We start from the raw sequence: 20,994 nt of genomic DNA, 5'->3' as shown, positions 1-20,994 counted from the left end.
AAAGGAAAAGAACTTTGATTGGAGAGTGAATTTACGTTGGATAAGGAATACCAGGAAAGAGTTGTCAACGTTTTCATTTTTACCCTGTATTAAACTGGCTTGTATACATTTCTCTGATTCTGTACCTTAGCTACTGATGTTACCTACATGATTGCTACCATGTGAGGACAAGTGTTGTACCATGCATTCCAGATGCTGTGAAAACAGGAGTCTCAGTCTTTCACTTGGAAAAAATTACTTCAGGAAAAGGAATATGTACTTGGAAACATTTAATATCCTCAGTACTTTTAGTGGCCGCATTTCATTATGCTAATGTCTCTCATATTTTCAAACACTTGTAAGAATATAATAAAAAGTAGAAGCTTTACTTCAGAGATACTCTTTATTTTTTTATTTTTTTTCAGGCACTGAGGAGGAAGATGAGGGCGATGACCTGTTGTTGAGGTCTGTAGATGAGTTTTGGTGGTTTCCCCATATGTGGAGTCACATGCAACCTCATCTCTTCCACAATGAGTCGTCACTGGTAGAGCAGATGATCCTCAACAAAAAATTTGCCTTAGTGAGTTATATTTTTGTATTTTATATTGAATTTAGGTATTCAGAAACCATTGTTCCTATTTTGTTTGAAAATCAGTCCTTGCAGAATTTGTTTTAATCTCAAGAATTGAAAAAAAAAAAGAAAGCTGTGATAACGTGTGTATTGTAATCACTCTGTTGTGCAATGAAAACTCTATTTCTCTACAGTTTGGATTTCCTTCTCAATTGATGCTTGAAATTTTTCACCATCTTGGAAAGTCAGTATAGATAAAAATCTTCTATTTAAATATTTTCCTAAAAAAATTTTGTCCAAATAACCCATTGTTTAGATTAGAAAAAATCCAGTTTTCTGAAAGTATAAATACTCTATCAAAACACGTCAAATGATTTTATGAAAACAATGCACGTTAAGATCAATGAAGTATGCCACATTTTCGAAGATACTTTTCTGTGATGATACCTAATAACATCTTATATATTCCCTTTGGATCAGCTTTATAAAACCTTGTTTTGAAAAGCATTGCCTTTACTAATTATTTATTCACAGCAAAGCTCTGAGAAAAAATGTTTTGGTGAGAATAGAAGTAAAAATAAAACCAGGTCTTTAGGCCTGAGGATACTAGAGAAACAGACTTACCTTTTCTCTACAGTTAATCTCATACAATAAAACAAAACCAAACTTCCATACATAGCACATATTATTTGTCTGAAGAAATGGTCCAGTGTAAAGTCATGAAGTCTTATATCAGAATGAAGTCCTTTATCTCCCAACAGCCTAATTTTACTTCTCCCCTTTCAAAACACACTGGTTGCTCTTTAGCTGGCAGGTAGTGACTTTGTTCCTTGAAACAGCAGGGGGATTTGAAATACCAGAACAAAATGCAGTGCACTGGTGGTCATGTCTCAGTGGGTGTAGGAGGAAGGCATAGACCTAGAATATCATGAAATTAAAATTTGTATTTGGAAACCTTGCTTTTAAGTAAGTAAGGTATGTGCTTTCTTTTGACCAAAGATTTTACCAAGTTTACAGTATGCTGCAATTGTACTGAGTACAGGCCAGCTCAGTTTTACTGTTTCCGTTAAAGACAGCATTTCAGTAGAAGTTAGAACCATGAAAATTTAAAAATCCTGTGTCCAAAATTCCCCCTTTCACCTGCGTACTGTTGCAAGCACCATTGTAAATAAATTAGTTCTTGTAGTTATGATGTGATCTAAGACATCCCGTGGGATTAGTCTACAGTGTGCAACCATTAAAGTATGTTGTTAGAATAGTTAATATTCAATCTTGGTTTAGGTAACTTCATCATTTTCTGGTTTCTTCATTACTTTCAATGCTCTTAATTCTTACAGATACCTTATATTAAATATTTTTTGTATCCAAAGCGATGTATAGACATGAAGCTACTCGTGCATCATTTGCTTAAAACATTTAAATCAGTAACAAAGATAAGTATTCTGCTTTTTTTGAAAGAGGCTCAAATTGGTGATGCCTCATGCATTATCAAGCTGAATGTGTATATTGTGTGTGAAATGCTCAACTTGGAAATTACAGTCACTAAGAAATAATGGAGATGCTGATACATTGAAGATGATAGGCTCATAATTAGAATGAAAGATTTTAATCACTTATTTATTACTTCATATTGTAAAACTTGAGGAAGAAACTCTTAAACATCAGACATTTGTTTATATCTGAATGGAGATTAAATGGGACATGAGAGAATGCAATTTCTTACATGTTCTGTAAAGATTTTTCTTCCCAATGTTTATGCATGCTTAAGGAAAGTAGAAAGATAAAGTGAAGAGGAACTGAAGTAACTGCGATGGAATTAAATAGTATAAAGCTGTGTAACTGATGGTGTATCCATTCTTTATTTCCTCATGCAGTAAAAGCAACAGACCAGATCTTACTCCTTCCTACTTTGGCAGATCACACACAGTGCACCCCAGCTGTAAAGCAGCAGCCCACGTACTCCCTGGGTGCAGTGGGATCACTGGTGGGGGGTTTGGATCTTACCCGTGAGCAGTACTGCCTTACAAGAGTTCCAAAAGCTGCATCTACTGCCCCATTATGTCTGAACTTGCTTTGTTTTAAGCTGTTAGTAAACTTGTCATATTTAAACAGATATGTCTAATATTGGATTCTGCTTATTTAATCTTTTTAAGTCCAGTACATCGCCTTTCCTGCAGGAGTCCAGTCCTCCTCCAGAAAAGATGAAGAAAGATGGTTTTACTAAGGTCGCGCACCCGTTTTTCTTTGAGATAACACTTACAGAGTTTTTCATATTCCTTAGTAACTAGTTTATTCAAAGGAAGAGACCCAAATATCAACGAACTCTTACCTTTGCACATGAAGTATGATTAGAAAATACAGTGAAGATGACCATACAAATACAAACAATATAAAAAGCTCTTGAACAGAATTCAAAGGTTGTGCAAAGGCAGTCTTCCTAAATCATTGCAGAATGTCAACATCTTACGGACAGTGTATTCAGCTAATCAGGCTATCAAAGAAATATTTGCTATATACTGTTCCTTTGAAAAGTAACCTGAAAGAAAGGAGAAAAGGTGTCAAAATTCATGAGAGTATGTTGGAAACCAGAAACTGGTAAAAAAATATATTGAACGTCAACAGAAGATAATACCAGCAAGGTCAGTTTATAAACAAGATAAATGGCAGGAGTCTGCAAAAATGGATGATGTATTAGAAAAGAGGTTAGTCTACATCTAGCATCTGCCTCTTATCCTCAGAATTTTGCAAGTGGTTATCTTTCTCGTTTTTAAAAATGTCACTAAAGTAGTTAAGCAGGTTTTTTAATATGGTTTTATTTTTTGAGTGGACTGAAGGGGACATGCAGTGACTCTGAAATTCAGCTAACAATCCAAGTAATTGTGTAAGGGACTTTTAGTGGAAATCACACTTTTGCTATTGTAACTGCCCAATGCTACTTGTTGTGTTTAATATGTGTCAGTAATTTTCTCTGTGAATTCTTAGCTTGTGAGTAAATTCCTTACAAGAACTTGAAAGAATGCAGCTTTCTGCTTAATGTAGATGAAAGAAACCAACGTAAAATACATCTATATCACTCTTCCCTACATACTCAAAAATATTTATTAAAAAGGCTTTTGTATTAAAGTCCTGTGTTTCATCTTCACTGTGCTGCTTTCTGTCTCTCTTACATATCAGCATATTTTGATATCACCATTATTTGCATTTCAGACCTGTTCTTGATCTTTTACAAACAAAGGATTTGAGAAATGCCAAAACATCAAGTTTCTTAAATTTTTGAAAGCAGTCATTGTTCTGTTATGTTTTAGGAACATGGTATTCCAACTGATTTTGGCTACGCAGTGGCTCCACACCATTCTGGAGTCTATCCAGTACATGTTCAACTTTATGATGCCTGGAAAAAGGTCTGGAATATCAGAGTTACCAGCACAGAAGAGTACCCTCATCTGAAGCCTGCCAGGTATAGACGAGGCTTCATCCACAAAAATATCATGGTGAGTTGTATTTATGATGTTTGTATCCCAACCACTCTACCATTTTATGAACAATTTATTTTTAAGTGGAAAAGCACGGTATCCTGAAAGCTCACATTGTGAGAAGCACATATTGCTATGCATAAATGGCAAGATATATTTGACAGTATCTTGTTAATTAAAATCAGTCTGTTGCTGATGATGTAACTGCTGATGAAGGTGGCCTCCAGGCACCCCGCTGTTAGCACTTAACAGGCTGTTAACTATCCTAGTCCTACTGATAATACTGGTTCAGAGATCTCAAGGAGAAAAGTCTTATCTTGCATCTTTTAACAGAATATTATGGGGTAGATTTCTAGCAGGTTTCAAATTTGCATAGTACCATTAACTGCAAAAGAGTTTTGCCAGTTGGTGCCATCTGAGAATCTGGATCTTGGTGCATAAATATATATTTATTTTTTTTTCTTCCGTTTGAATGGTGCACAGTTGCCCTCATTTTGCTTCCTGCCATACAGAAATGTGACCTTGACCTGTACTTTGTGCTGTGGCTTCACCCTGCAGCTAGGCTCTGGGCCCAGGCCATCCATCTGGGTGCAGGACAAACACTGGAAGGTTGGGGGGAAGGTAGACACGCACACACCACACTACCTTGAGGCTGTGAAACTGCTCTCTGCGGCAGCCACAAGTCAAATCACACGTTTTTTCTGTATTATGCAATTGACAGTGTTGTTCACTGACAGCAGTGTTTGCCAAAAGGGGTTATACACAAGGCATTATGCTAATACCATCTGGTTACCGGGGCATAGGCCATTTCTGATTCACATATTGTCATTATTATCTGAGAAGTGTTTCAAAACAACTTTCCAAAATACTTGATGGTATGTTCTTCAGTCACTCTCTTTTGGAGTGTGTAGGAGAGTGGTGAATGGGAAAGATCCTAGCGTGTGTACTGTTATACCTCTGGCTGCAACAAGCCGTTTTGGAGGGTCAAGTGCCTTTGCACAAGACTGTCACTTAGCTTATAACAGAATTCTGGTATTGTCCTCGAGTTACCATGGATACCACTTTTCTAAGCAAAATAATAATCTTTAAAAGTTCTGATCTATTTTTGGATGAAGCAAACTAAAATGATCTCCAGACATCCAGGAAAAAAATTGACGCTATACGGATTTGGGCTGCAGTTCGTTCTCCTCAAAGCAATAGCTGCATGTGAAATAATGGGTTTGTGGATATGCTCAGGGGGCATGAAGCATTTGAGGAAGACTGATTGACTCTCCGAATCTCCAAAAGTCTCTTTCATAAATTTTTGTAAAAACATGTCATTTGAAGACACGTAATGAGATTTAACACAAGGACACTAGGGCCAAAAATCTATTTCCAAGAACAGTCATATAAAACCACCTGTTTGGGGAGTCTCACGCTTTCAGTTCTCCAGGGCAAAATGCATTAATATTTTACATCTGCAGGCTTATAGTGATGAATACATTCAGTAATAAAATCCTTGTGTAAGATCTGCCAGAGCATTTCCTGTCCAGTACAGTTTCATTCCCTGCCTCTGTGAAGAATTGTTCTCACATTTCATCAGTGAAATCCAAAGGTTTTTAAAAAGCATATGCAAGTTTATAGCAAACATACAAATTCCATACATTTTCTGACAACACAGAATTTATGATCTGTGGTCACAGTATCCTCCTGTACATTACAAAAAAGATGTTGAGAAATGAAACTACAGGAAATGAAGAGTATCTATAAAACCACAGTCTGTGTCAAGTAAGGGACTTGTATGTTTTAAAAGTTTGAGATACCATATAATTAATGTTCTGAATTGGACTAAAATGTTTGAGAACAATCCCAGTTTAAGAATTGTAACAAACAATCAATACTCAGCTGTTAATTTTCCATAAAAATTAGATGTAATTGATATACTCTATAGCAAATTATTTTCTGAAGTTCTACTGGAAAACCAAACTGTATTTATTAGTTCTTCCCATTCAAAAGACGTGTTCTTTGTGTGTTTTTAAAAATACTTTTGTTTATGCTACTTTTTATTGCAACTGGTCTTACAAGGCTAGCACATTTGGATGAAAAGCAAATATTTCTTACAATGTGAGCTTTATCAGCAAAATTCATCCGTGTCAGTGTAGAATTATTATTGGTCATGATGCCTAAGTCAAAGTAAAGAAAATTGACTTTCAAATTCCTGTTTAAATTTACAACAAAGCCATCATTCAACTAAAAAATGGAACTGATTAATACAATGTAGACTGATAATATTTCAGATTATGTTTCAAATTATTTTAAAGCTATAGAAATTTTTGATGACCAGACTTCAAATACTTGATATTGGTATCAGGTGTTATGGACATAATTAGTTTGAGGAGGTTGCTGAATTGTAGCTTACTGATTGAGATCAGTCTCCAGTCTCAAAAAAACCAAATGTGATGAATTTTTGGATGTGTGAATTCACTGATAATAAAAATGTTATTTCTTTCAGTAAGCACTAGCTATTAGTCTGCCGATATATTAATTCAAGTAGATCATTATTGACTTCTGGCAAAGTTGTGGCGCCAAATCTACTAAACAATTATCACAAAGGAATGTTATCAGTTATGTATTACTTATTTGGCATTTATTATCTCATTAAAAGTATAATTTTTTTTGTGAATTTCTCTTGAAATTTTTTTTTTTTTTTAAATAAATTCAGGTGCTTCCTAGGCAGACTTGTGGCTTATTCACTCACACAATTTTCTACAAAGAGTATCCTGGAGGCCCAAAGGAACTAGACAAAAGTATTCAAGGAGGAGAGTTGTTTTTCACAGTGGTTCTCAATCCAGTAAGTACAGTGTAATTTTGAAAAGTTTTTCAAAAATTAGTTAAAGGAGAAGTTATTGAGTGCTTCAAGGCTAATCAGCTGAGTCTCCCAAATAGTAATAATTAGCCACAGTGAGCTCTTCTGCTTTTTCAGTTAATTAACTTAAGATCTAATATTGTGTGTTCTGTTAGTCATACAAAAATAATCTTCACCTTTTTTGACAACTGTTTTGTTAGGAATGCAGTAGTAGCAACCTCTCATCTTGTTCTTTATTTTTGCATGAAATAAGAACCCTGAGATTTAATTTTTAAAAGAATTCATATGTTAAGAACTGATACTACTGTGAGATGAGTACCTCAGGTGAAGTCCATTTTCCTCCTCTGCCAAATTCATAATCAGAAATGTGAGGAACACTCATGGGTTTGGGAAAGTTGCAAGTAAGGAGTGCTTGAGCCTAAATCTGTTTTGAGAATTTTCAGTTGCTGATTCATAATAGCTTCAACAAAAAGATCCAAGTAAGTAAACCACGTAGTTAATACATCTGCTTAGCCTTATCTTTAGTGGAAGAATAAACAATAAATGAGGCTATGAAACTACAGAATACTGACAGAAGAGAACAGTATAGTACTTCAAAATGGCATGGGATTAGGTCAGTTGCATCAAAACTGACCTTTTAGACAAGCTTTTAAGTGAGTTTTTGATCTGAAGTTCAAATGAAACATTTAAATAAAATTTACCCATTTTATACAAATGTAATCCTTAGGACTCATTTTTTTTCATAACCTACAGGGAACAAAATCCTTTGGAATGCTAGCCTAAATATTTTTGTGCCCTACTTTTAATCTTTCATAATTTAATGGAAGTCCAAAGGAAAAAAGCTGCTGTCAGCTACTTCAACAATTTATATGCAGGTCTATTTTTCAAGCCTTAAATTCTTTCAGACTATAGTTTTGGTTCTTTGAGAGCAATGACTGTGTTTTGTTCTCCTTTTTCATGTTCATATAGCAGAATTAGGAGATAAAAACTTCACTTCCTCAGCCTACATGTCGTTTCCCTTCTAGAGGATGGCACTAGTCCCCATCCTGACTTTGATGATGTATGTGATTTCAGGCACAGCATTTTAACAGAGGGGAGACGAGGAAAATTCCATGGATGGAGGGTATTGATACCATAGTGATGCTCTGGCAATGTATGGATTTTAGCTAAGAGATACTAGCTTAACAAATGAGACTGAGAGGAAGACATAGTAACAACATTTGGAATCAGGACAGACTGTATTTTGTATTGAAACACAGCCACAACTTACCATCCTACAACAGTAGGAAAACAGCAAAATATGGTTACTCGAGGCATAAGCCTTTCAAATTAAAAGAATGAAGAGAATGGAGGGAAAGACAAGATAAGCAGTGAAACAATCATGATTTTTGCTATTAGTCATAGAAGTTTTATCATACCTGCCTAACATCCTTGAATGTAAGCACAATAATGCTTTTTTATGTATTACAACTAGATCTTCGATTAATGCATTGTAATGTAGACTGTATGATCACCTAGTTCTGAGAAATACGATGTCTCCGATACAGTACAGGCTAAAAGAATACAAGTTAAATGCACTATTTTCTAAATACAACCATAAATGACTATTAGGCAGAAATTTGCCCAAGACAAATTGTTGCAATCCTTTCAAGGAATGCCTTTGAAAAGGTGATATGTCTGGTTTTATGTAGCTGCTTATAAACAGTTTCTAAAGTTTTGTAATCTAAAATTGATTACAAAGGCATGTAATCAATTTAAAAACTAGGGTTTGCATCTTTGTGGGTTTTTAAGTATTACATGTATTTATACCATAATTTGCAAGTCAGAGCTAGGCAAAGATTAGGCATTAAAATGAAAACTAAGTAGCCTTAGGAATTTGTCTAATTATGAAGTGGAATTTTGGATTTCATAAGCTTTCCTGTGTTTTCATCAAAATTGCTGAGATTTCTTAATGTGAAACACCCTGCTTTTCAGAGGATGCAAAAAATTCATTATGAGGCATTTTCTACACTTTATTTTTCACTGATGCAAAACAAAGAAGAACACATTACCTTTGAATCATTACAATGTCAGCTCAATAATATTCTCAGTAATGAGTACATAAATTTTTAGTTTCCAAAAATGGAAGATATGGGTGTAAATTAAATATAAATCTTAACAAAGACCTTCATTTCCCAGTTTAATTTGGATAAATGATCTTAAGTGAATATAGTTTCTGAGGTGTAGGTTACTAGGCTGAGGTTTTAGAAACTGAGTACCCTACTCTGAAATAAATTCCTCTAAGAGTAAAGCCCAAAATTTCTTTGTGGTTTGGCTGTGTAATGGTAGCTATTCACAAGACAGGCTTTGCTTCCTTGGAGTATGCCAGATCTACCACAATCTGCAGAGTAAACCACAGAAAAACACAGGACCACATGTGCTGCTCTAAGCTTTTGACATGAGAACCAGCGTTATTGCCCTGTTCCCAGGGCATTGTACAGTCAGAAATCCTGCAGGTAAGAAAAGCATCAGGAAATCCTGCTCTGCAAGTGATCTCTCCTAGTTACATTTTATATGGGAACTAAGAGTTGGTTTGTTGGAGTAGCTAATCTTGTGGCTGGTGAGCTGTATTTATGTGGTGTGCATTTATATCCCCACACTGCTGGTTTGATTGTGAGCTGATGGGGGCTGTAAAGTGATCTTGACAGCTATGCCTGTTGTGTTCATAAGGCTTCTAGAATGCTGAAGTGCCACCGACCTGAAAAAGAGCCTAAGTAGTGATATAACACACTATCTACTTTTCCAGTGCTATTTTATATGTCTGTCTTCTGTTAAGGATCTTGCTGACTTCAGCGGCCCTTAGGCAAGATCATACTATATCAGGATCTTACACAGAATGTTTTACAGAAAAAAAAGACAAAAAAAAAAAAAAAAAACAACCGTCAGCAGCCCTGTAGTATTAATATACTGGCATTATTTTCCCCACATTGTCAGTTGGATAATGGACTTGGAGGTTATGTGACTTGCACTTGTTTAGCAAGGGAATTTTGTAGTGAAGCCACAAGGAACACATGGATTGTAGAAGTCTTTAATGATAAGTATCTTATCAAATCAGATAGCTCTCTTTCTTTGTTTTATTATTTCACATTGTTACTTTTTTTTCCTAGCACTGTACTGACTTTAAAACCTTTTAGCAAGTATTTTTCCTGATAAACCTGTGGAATCTTCAGTTACTGCAGATTCATCTATCTCTCTCTATAATATTGAGTGAAGTTCTTGGATTAATAAACAAATTTCTGCTAAAAGTCTCTTAGAATGAAATTGTACTAGTCTCCTAAATATGTCTTGTAAATGGTGAAGGTAGTGAGCAATTAGAGATTGAGCTATATATAGTGATGAGGGAGGTATAGACGCTGCCATCAACTGCATCATTTCTTGTCAGGTTTGCTAATAGATCTGTACCAATACTGACAAGACTCTGTCAATACTTCTGAACCACTCTGAAAATAATTAGACCTAAGAACCAAGCTAAACTAAGCATAGCTGAACTGAACATGCCTTTGTAAATACTATTTGAATATTCCTTTGTCTGCCACTGTATATTTTCCTCTTCTGCAACTAGGAACAGACATACGTGTTGCTGCTTTATGGAAATGTGTCTGTACTAGTTACCTGTCTGTGCCACAGCCATTGTTTCTACACGTAGTTGGTGTGGAAAATGTACAATAAAATATGCTAGGTATTTTATTGTATTTTATTCTGAGACCAGAACAATTCAAAAAGCACTGATATAATAAAGTATTCAGAGACCTAAGTTAAAAATGAGCTTCTTTTAGCTTGCATGTGTTGCAATGGATTTAAGTACCAAAACTTGATTAACTGAGTAACTTAAGCTATCTATTGCAAAATTATTTGTTTGATATGAAACAGTATTGTTCAATCATTAACAGGAACTTAACAAATCTGACTGTCTCAGTGATGAACACATACTACATTAATACATAAACATAAAGGCTATACACTCTTCATCTTTTCAGGAAAAGTAAAAATTGTGTCTGGAACAGGATTTTCTCTAATGATGTGCATCGTCTTTCATGAAAGCAGCTATTAGCGATGAGCTATTAGAGCAGCTATTGTCAGATGAGCACTTGAAATTCACTCACCTGTCCTACTGGGCTGAGGGAGGCTACAGAGTAAGAGGCAAACGTGTTGAACAGCTCTTGTTCTCCTTGAGGCTGCACAGCCAGCAACCTCAGTTGACACAAATGGTGTGTGAGCTTACTCTGTGCTACAGTCAAACCAATTTTAAAAGGCGTTACTGCAAACAGCATGTTATATCCCAGTAACAGAAGAAAAAGGTTCCTATCTGTGAGTTTGTATGTTTGGATTCCATGGAATGTATACAAATCAATAATCTTAACATGTGGATCTGCACATTTTGCACAGCAAAGTCAGTGGGATTTTTCCCCTTTCCTTCCCATTCTTGTTCCTATTAATGGGATAATATGTAGGTATATCATTGTTCCTTATTCTTTAAGGCATTGACACACTGGGGAAGGAATAGAGTTGAAAATAATGCTGAGAGTTGTATAATGAAGTGGAAATCCATGGTACAAGGACACCCTGCAGACTCAAACTTATTTGCAAAACTGGAAGCAGTTGACTGAAGAGGACTATGAAGGACTGAGAAGGACTCCAATTTGAAGAGAAATCAAAATGATCAAGATTTATTATATTTGAAAAGAGATGAAAAACAGAAACAACTATGAAATTCCATGAGGTACCTAGACAATGAACTCCTGTTACCTATCTTGAAACAGAAAACCAGAGGATAGCCAATTAAATGAGGATGAGAATTTTAATGAAAATTAATCAGAATCTTCCTCTAAGGTAGTGGTTGTGACTTCAAGAATTTACTAAGATTTGAAATATGGAATTAAATTTGATTTGGTATTCATGCCTATAGTAGTTGATAAGACATGGATTCCATATAAACTTCCATGCTTTATGTAACCCTGGAAAGCAGGGAAGACTTTCACAGGGGATTGTTTTTCACACATCTCCCACCTATAGGGTATCCTGTACTTTCCTCATACATCTCTGATGCCATCTGCTTCTGTAGACGGCATGCTGCACTCACTAAACAGGACAAATGCAGGACAGACCTACGTAGTTCTATTCATTTTTTTAATACAGAAAAGCTTCCTGGTTTTCTAAGTGGTCGAAAACAACATTGGATGCTTCTTTTCCAGTAGCATAAGTAAAAGTTAAAGTGTCTGAGTTTAACTTCGTAGAAAGCACACGTTGCTAAATAATTCTAAGATATCCTTTGAATGATGGAAGATACAGATTGGGAGCTTTGCTATCCTACAAGATAATGTTACAGGAAAACAATGATTCATTAAAATCTTCGATACCTTTTCTGTTCCCAAGAAAAACAAACAGAACAGAACACAGGAATTGCATTACCTGCACTTACATGCGCATGCTTACAAAGTACTGTTTGTCTGCAGATCTAAAGAAAAAGGAAAAAGCCCTGCAGAGAGGAATTTGGTGAAAGCCTTCAAATGGTTGACAGCCCAACAATGAAACTAATGTGTAGCCAGCTGAGTGTTCTCCGTATGGTTACAGCAGTACTGATCAAGAGAGAATACTGTTAATGGTTTAGGCCCTGTCTCTGGTTGATCTTAAAATAATTGTAATCTTTGTGTGCATTCAGTTCTAAGTATTATTTTCCTCTAATTTTTACCTCTCCCAAGTTACAGTGAGTAGAGCTGTTATTAAGCTAATTGACTTGCAGCAAGGGAGAAATTATCTCCTTTAAGACTGAAAACGAGAGGATTTATATGAGCATCAGCAGAACCAACTGTGTCTTACTGTGACCGTGAATGAGATGAATAGTCAGGCACTGGGACTACGGAAGATAGTAGAAAAACAAAGATGTTCAGGCTCAGATCTACCCTTTCTGTCTGTCCTGCTTTGCACAACCTCATATTTAATGGCACCAAGTGTAAAAGGCAGGAAAGAGGACAAATGTGTTGAGAAGCACACTGACATGCAGGTACCTTCCTGAGATCTGATGTGTGGGGTCCATTGTTGGCATGCCACATTAGTGCCACTGGGAGCATAACCTGGCCTCTCCGGTGGGCTGGTTCACTTTGGCAGGCTTGGCCCACTTAGTGGGTCAGTGAGAAAGGCACTGTCCTCTCATGCCCGTTTTAGGAATTCTTGGGAACTCCAACAGTAGTTTGGGGAGTTGCCATGATTGAGGCAGGGGGAAGTCAGTTTTGCCTAGCATTTTCATTGACTGTAAAATACAAGTGTTCCTTGCCTTCCTATCTGTTCTTCAAACCTCGCCAATAAAAGCCAGAGTCTGGTATTTTGTGGACGGAATAGAAAAAATATTAGAAAACCTAAATGAACAGGCAGCATGGAAGGGCTGCAGAACAGATTGGATTAGCTGTCTAATCAGAGGTGACTCCTTGTAACGGTATACAATAAATGCATTGAAATTCTGGGCAATAAGAAAACGTTGCCCTTCTTAAAAATTCTCAGATGGGAAGCCCTGTACAAGTGGTTTACAGCTATTTATGAAGCAAGTCTTTTGAGCAGTACTGCCAATTGGGAAATTGAGTCACAAGGGTAATGAGCAATTTACAGAGAAAGGCAAAAAATGTTTGTGCAACAGCTGAAAATAAATTCGGGTTTCCTGGCTGTCAGATTAATAATTCGGAACTACACCAAATACGTCATTTTCTTTGATCTTATAAATCTTCCTGGCTCCATTATATTTATAGTGGAGACACTGCTACATCAATTGAGCTAGTTGGCTTTGCAAGTGGAGTTCCATGGCAGCTGTGAAGCCAGCAGGACAGCCTCAGAAAAATAAAAAAAAAGGGAGCTGCAAGCTGGAATCTCTCTGTGGTGGAATTGAACACAGCTTTTCCGGTAGCATCCAGGTCTAACAGGAATATCTTTCAACTATTAAAAAAATATATTCAAGCATAGACTGCAATCTGATTCATTATTCTATCACTTTGTTAGTCTAATGGAGGAAAACCAGCTGTTACTGAGTCTCTGAATACGTGAAACAAAACTCTTTTGAGTAACATGGAGACAGTATCAGAATGGCAAACAGAGCGTGCACAATGCCAAATTAATTGGCATATAGGTGTTCTGAGAGTTAGGCGTACTCTTGTGGCCTGTCAACATTTGTTCAGTAGCTAAAATATCAGCAAGGTACTAAATTGGTAACGCATCTGCTCCTAGTGCCTAGCAGCGATCACCTAATTAATTGTCAATCATAATTTAACTTCATTTTAAAGTGTTTTCCTGAACTTCATTAAGTTGGGATGCCTCAATGCTGCCTTTTAATGTTGTTGCACAGATTGGAGGGGGACAGTGTGTCCATGACAAAAGTACCTTGATGACTGGTTCAATAGTATGAAGTTATTCAGGTTGGATTGCCTGCAAGAGATTTATGTGTGGTAAAAAAATGAAAGATATGCCCAGTCTGTAAGAAATGGTTATTTCTAATTATTTTCTTATGCCAACTCTTCTAGTTCCAGATTTGAAATACCAAAGTAATATTAAATCTGTTGGACAACATCAATGTCACTGCAAGTCTGAGTCCTCCCTGCACTTCCCTGATGCTTTCCAAAGTGGGTCCTGCTAACCTCTGAAAAGGGAATCTTCTCTCTGTTCTTGGGTTATGGCCCTTTCCTCACAGCTTAGTGCAGAGGTCTCCAAAGCGGGGTACGTGCACCTCAGGGGGTGCTCAAGATGATCCCTTTGGGTGTGGGAAAAAATATTGGAACTTCAGTAGTAGAAGTGTATGATTTCTAAATGAAATATACATACGTTGGGGGTACATGCTCAAAAAATTTTTACTGATAGGTGTGGGCAATCAAAAACATTTGGAAACCTCTGGCTTAGTGGACTACTGTTCTACAGGTTTTTTACTGTTCTAGAGACTTCTGTGGTTAATTTGTTTCACTCTGCTGTAGACTTTGCCACTTCTTTACTTTTCTGCATTATTACTGTAACGGAAACCAAATCAAAGTTCTCCTGATGCTGTACACCATTAAGGAGATATAAACAGAAAAGGGGTATGAAGAATAATAGTGAGTTCTAAGTGCAACCTATTCATCTGCAGAATGTTTGTGTAGAACAGTTTGAATATGAAGCAAGGTACATTTTGCTTATCAGGATATATGGAAAGAAGTGGAAATGTTTGCTGGTTATCCAACACAAAGATGTCCACTCTGCTGTTTTCCATCAGAGCAGCTGGTCTTGCTTACCATAAATCATTTCTCTCCCAATGTAGAGAATACCAAAGAGCTTGGTAAGGTAAAAACAGAAAAAAGAAAAAAAGGGTTTTCCCATTATCCTTAAATGGTTCTTCTCATCCCTGGCTTTCCAAAAACAGAGACCCCTAGACTCCAGGGAGAAGAAGCCAGGAATGCAAACATGGCACAAGCCAGCAGCTTTAAGAGGGGCTTCTCGTGCTTGGGAATGCCTCTCTCCTTTAAGAGACAGGCACCTCTGTTTTTGTCAGGAAAACAACTGCTATCAAGGCTGTAGAAGCTTAGTTAGTAGTATCTTGATTGTATAATTTTAGTGGGAAATAGCATCCTCATACTGTTGATTTTGTAGTGATCAATATTTTTTAAAATACGCAGCCTGGTGAAATACCATCCCTCGCTAGAAGCTGGGTGACTTGTTGCATTTTTTTCATTTTGTAGAAATTGTTTGTCAGGCATCTTTTGTTTTCTCTGTTCTTGATACATAAGTTAGATCATGCTGGTTCATCTTTTCCTGATACAAGTGATTTAATAGCAGCATCTCAGTCTCAGTCTCAACTCTAATTTGTTGACCTAGAAGCTATTGCCTCTAATTGGGAAATGTTGTAGTAAGGAAATACACAGCGCAGAATGAGCATTCAAAAAGATAAAAGCTGTTTCCCCTGAGTGCTTGTCCTCATTTCCCTATATCTCTGTAGTACTAGTCAAAATCCCAAATAAAATTAGAGACTGGGAGGAAGAGCAAAATAGAAATAGCCCTCTGCCTTTTCATTCTGGGGAAGGAGGAGTGCAGAAAAGGTGAGGAGAATGTGAAAGGAGCAGGTCATACAGCTGCCGGTAAGGCTCTGTGAGAAGGCAAAGTAAAGCACCTTTACTAGTCTGATGGAAAGATGAGTGGGAGCAATAAAGGAGCTGCTGCCCAGAGACCGGATTTGGTCCCAAACCATCATTTTTTAAATTGTCTGCATTCCATTTCAGTCCCCTCGTGAAATACATTAAATCCTGTGAAGAGTGTGCATTGAAGTGCAACCAAGATGATAGTTTGTTTATGAAGGCTAAAAAGGGTGATCCTTCTTGCACTGAGATGAAGAGAATGCTTAGATACCCTGAAAGAAATTAGTTTAGAAGAGGGCTGGGAATAATAAAATCAAATCAACTCTTTTTAACTGAAAGGGAAGCTAAAATCCTTGTTAGAGTAAATATAAATCCATTCACAGCTGCTTCCCTTTTGAAGAAGGAATAAAGAAATATATGAATATCCATTTGTATTTTACAGCGTTTCCCAGAGATGCAAGATTATTGAATGAATAAATAGTGTTATTTGCTAGATCTAGTCTTCTGAGATGCCCACAAAGGATTCCTTTTATATTTCCTGATCTGTGGTTTTAAGAGAATAAATCTTTAATAACACAACATGCTGACTATTAGCTGGCACAGAAAGAGTAATCATTCTCATTAGTTAGAATTTTTTTGAATGAAACAGAATGTGGTTTGATACAATAAAACAGAGCATCATAACTCAATATGGAAGGCAAAAAGTAATAATTATGTTTTGTCTTGGTGTGAGACTACACGCCTGCAAACGGAAGGGCAATGATACCAGCATCCGTCCTTCTGCGCAGCTTAGTGGGGATGTGGGTAGCAACACACCATCCCCCGCAGCTGGGCCAGCACCAAGGTGAAATCCCTCAAAATGGCACTTGGATATCATTTCCTCCTTGTAGCCAGGGAAACTGGAGGATCAGCTTATCCATCTCTCCCAGTGCTGTGGCTGCATAGCATTTGTCTACAAACTCAAGGGAACACCCCTAGAGTAGGAGAGCACGGCTGGCAGGTTGGCATCACGGACTGTAGTACTGTAGGCATCTCTTGTAGGGATCCCTGGGGTGCAAAGTGGTCCAGGATCCTTCTCAGAGCAATGGGAATGCAGCCACTGCAGCATCACGCTCCTGTTAGTTACTCAGGCTGCTAGCTTAGTCTGTAAAGACATTCGTAGCTGAAAGAAAGAGTTAGTAGTCCTCAGGTCAGATCAGGTGGATTAGGCCCTTGGTCAGCAATATTTCATTGTTCTATGAAGCACAGGATTGTAGTTTGCTAATTTTACACAGTAGTGGTAGTGATTTTACTAGGAATTTGTGCAGTTGCGACAGGAAGGGAAAAACTTTGGTTCAGATTTTCCTGGAAGATAGTGTCAACTGATCTGTAATATTTTTGATGCCATATAGAAGTAAAGGAGACCTTTTCTTCAATGTAAAGTTGTATATTAGATCATGTATTTGGTTATGCTAAGTATGGACTTCTTTACAAGATTTAGCCATTTATGCTTTAAACCAGCATTTGATCATCATCCTTTTTGTTGTAAATAATTAACCATAAAGTATTTAACATTAAAAAATAACCGTAAAATGGGAACTAAGGTCTCTGCTATATTTTTCCCCTTCATTGACACAGTTTCATATGCTGGAAATTATTTATGATTATATGTCCGATTAATTTTTCAACCTCCACTCTGACATTCTTGAAATTACAGTGATATTCCCTTTAGGGAAAGAATAATACACATTTTCCCCAAACTAGCAATCTTTTCAAGTTCTCTTGCTTTTTCTTCCTGTTGTTGGCAGGTGAGGAGTTGCCAGGAGGTGAACTGACATAAATGTCAGAGGTCAATGCGTGTGTAGGAAAGAAAGAGCCTGTCAAGAAAACAAGTTAACCTTTTTTATGGAAACCCTCTGTTTGTATCTTAGTTGAGAACAACGTGGTCTTATAGCTGCTCTGTTCTTGCTTTGAGAACTGAAATGAAAGAGGAAACTTGAAAAGGTTATACATTTGGCAAAATGCTTATTGTTGGTTGCCTAAAGGGGGAAGTTGGGTTTTTTTTTTTCAATCTCAGTCCTGTCTGAAAAGAAGTATTGTATCTGTATGATTTAGCAGTGTATATCTTCTAATTTTTCTTGAGTCAGACAAACTGAAGCCCTCGGCTTACTTTATAAGCCAAGAGGTGTCACCAAATGACACTATTGATAAACCCATTTTCTGTGTACTGCAAGTACTCTGTAGTGTTTCAGTCAGGTCTTCAAAAATAGCTGAATGGCTTTGAATGTTTTATATCAAAGGAAGGCAGTGTTTTAAATACTCTGAAACAAAAGAGTAAAGCTGTAGATTGAATTTTTTCGTTCTTTTCCCTTTTTTAAATTGAAGGCTGGCATTGCTTTACAAAAGATTAACTACAGTTCCTGAACTAATTTCAGAATTACAGCCATGATAAGCCTTTTTCTTTTTAAAGTGGCTTACATCAAGTTTTACTTTAAATAGAAATTGCCTATTCATGGCATTAGCAGATTTATTTATAAAACTTCATGTTTCTAATTTTTTAATGGAAATTAGTCTGGAGAGTTTATCTTGGGAGAGTTCTCCTATTTAGAAAACACTTCAAAAAAACCCCACTGCTGGAGACGCAAGGGTTTGCAGATTTTAGGGTAATAACAGACCATTTCATCAGTGAAAAATTACTTTGAAGATGAATCATTTTGCAAAACGGAGGTTTCGGTTCTCAGTCCATGAGAGACCATCCCTGCTGCCTGCGTGTTCTTGCTCCGCTCCTCAGCACAGTTTACATGCATCCAAACGTCCTTCCTGTGAGAAGCCTTCACGGCAGGCATTGCTCCCTCTGGGACTGTGAGAATGCAGCTGGGCCAAGGGATGTAGCTGGGAGGATTTACCTGAGTAGCAGTTTTACAGTCAGTTGTTGGAAGAGCAAAATACAAGCAGCCTTACAACTGCTGGGATATTGAGCAGTTTTTTGTATTTGGGAGTATTTTGTGCATAATTATTTGAAAGTACTCAATCATGTTTCAGATTCTTTTTTTTGTTCGTTTCTGCCTATGATTTGACTGTCTGCCCAGTGCACGCAGAATAGCTTTGTAGAAGAGAAGAGCTACATATTCTATAAAACTTACAGTCAGAGCAACAAGATTTAAATTACAGCAATAGAGGTCAGCTATCCCCTTGGTCTCTGACTTCTTTACTCTTCCACAAAAAAAAAGAATTCACATTTTCATATTGCATTTGTATTCCACTTGAGGTAAAACTGTGGGTATTGTTTTTGTTGTATTCTTCATTAAGTAAATTTACATAAAGATTAAGTAAATATTCTACAACCCTGGGGTAGGATTGCACATCCTAGTTCACAGAGAGCTCATGGTACCTATTCCATAATTTTTCTTTGTTGATTGCAGTGAGTTGACTTGAGAAGGATGCAATTCAACAAAGAGCAAGGATAGTAAGATCTACGTGAATGTGATCAAAGTCTTGCATCTCTAAATAAGAGCAAAATGTAAATTAAATTTGTATTATCTGTGGTTACACTGCCATCTAGTGATACACAGAGTCAATGTCTGCTTTCTTTATTTTGTTTTCTAAAGATTAGCATCTTCATGACACATTTGTCTAATTATGGAAACGACCGTCTGGGGCTATACACCTTTGTGAATCTGGCCAACTTTGTTCATACCTGGACAAACCTGAAACTGCAGACTCTTCCTCCAGTTCAGCTGGCTCACAAGTATTTTGAACTATTCCCTGAGCAAAAGGACCCTCTCTGGCAGGTAGGCAGGCTTGCTGATTAAAACATCAGAAAAAAATCGTCTTGATGGTGTTTTTTGTGAAGTTCTTTGTTTCAGTTTCTTGTAGAGAAACGACATAACATTTTTAGATTTACTAGTTGGTTCCATAAAACAGCTTACTGATGCTTCAGTCTACATGATTGTTTTTCGTGTCACTTAAATCTCCACAAAAAGGTTGAGAAATTAAGATGTGTAATTAAAACTATCTTTAATGAATTTTATTTGCAACTTTACTTGCTTTTAGAAATAATGAGAAGTACAGAAAAGGCATGTTGTTGTTTCTGTCCTCCTTTTGGAACTAACAGGAATAAAGCATTTGACAGAGGTATATACGCGTATTTCACCAACTGGCCATTGAAGAAATAAACATTTTTCCAAGTGTTTGAGGACATCCACAAAGAGAAAAGAGCATTAAGACTATGACCACCTTAATCCTAAAACCGGCTAGCCAAGTAGAAATAGATTAGGTAGATTAGAAAATTAGAAAGTTATTCATAAATGGCTGAGAACTGCCTAAGCAAGAAGTTTAACAGCACTTAATACGTGGATGCTGTCAACTCTGCTGCTTGATTATCCCGCTCTTTTAAGTGAGCAAATTGAAAATATCAGGAGTGTGAAGACCTGCTAAGACCGAAGCTTGTGCTGGCCTTGCAGTTGACACATCTTCAGCCCATCAGCCAGTGCTAAGATCAGATCACAGTCCCTAATGAGAAACTGCTGCACCAAGGGATGAACACTCCCGTGTTCCTTGTGCACGTGCTGGCGACTGTTCAGCCAGTTCAGTGCGAAGTCCGAGTGCCATAGGTACATGTGTCCCTACAGTGATACTAGATATCACAACTGTTATCCTTTTGAGGCGACTCGGTAGAAATACTCTAAGGAGCAAACTTTACTAAATCAAACATTAAAAGGTATTTTAGCTTGCTTACTCAAATGTTATGTAGCATTGGATATTGAATTGCCAACTTAGAATCTGAGTGTGAGATTGCAAATCTGGACTTAAATATACATCTTGAAATTTATGCTATTATTGAATAAAACACTGGGAAACGGGAAAAATGTCAAGAATTTTGCGTAGTGTTAAGAGAAAATGAATTTAAAAAATGGAAAATACCTTATAGCCAAATGACGTGAAAAATTAGAATTACTTAGAAAAGAGATTTGTAAGTAAAAGTGGCTAACATATACAGAATGTGGTATCTCCTGTCTATAATGCACATGA

General features: G+C 36.8%; 1 protein-coding gene across 2 annotated transcripts in view; it reads left to right on the top strand.

The window, feature by feature from the left end:
* LOC106892681 (bifunctional heparan sulfate N-deacetylase/N-sulfotransferase 3) overlaps positions 1-20,994 on the top strand; it is a 73,393-nt gene that overhangs the window by 36,791 nt on the left and 15,608 nt on the right. For both annotated transcript variants that reach the window (XM_014950054.1, XM_014950058.1), the window contains exons 4-7: positions 405-559; positions 3,856-4,041; positions 6,725-6,853; positions 19,572-19,754. In XM_014950054.1, coding sequence (XP_014805540.1) covers positions 405-559; positions 3,856-4,041; positions 6,725-6,853; positions 19,572-19,754 — 653 coding nt within the window. The remainder of the gene's footprint in view (positions 1-404; positions 560-3,855; positions 4,042-6,724; positions 6,854-19,571; positions 19,755-20,994) is intronic.

The sequence above is a fragment of the Calidris pugnax genome, unplaced genomic scaffold (genome assembly GCF_001431845.1).
Source record: "Calidris pugnax isolate Ruff unplaced genomic scaffold, ASM143184v1 scaffold42, whole genome shotgun sequence".
NCBI classification, from domain to species: Eukaryota; Metazoa; Chordata; class Aves; order Charadriiformes; family Scolopacidae; genus Calidris; species Calidris pugnax.
Note: the sequence above shows the minus strand (reverse complement) of the source record. Positions and strands in the feature narration are given on the sequence as shown.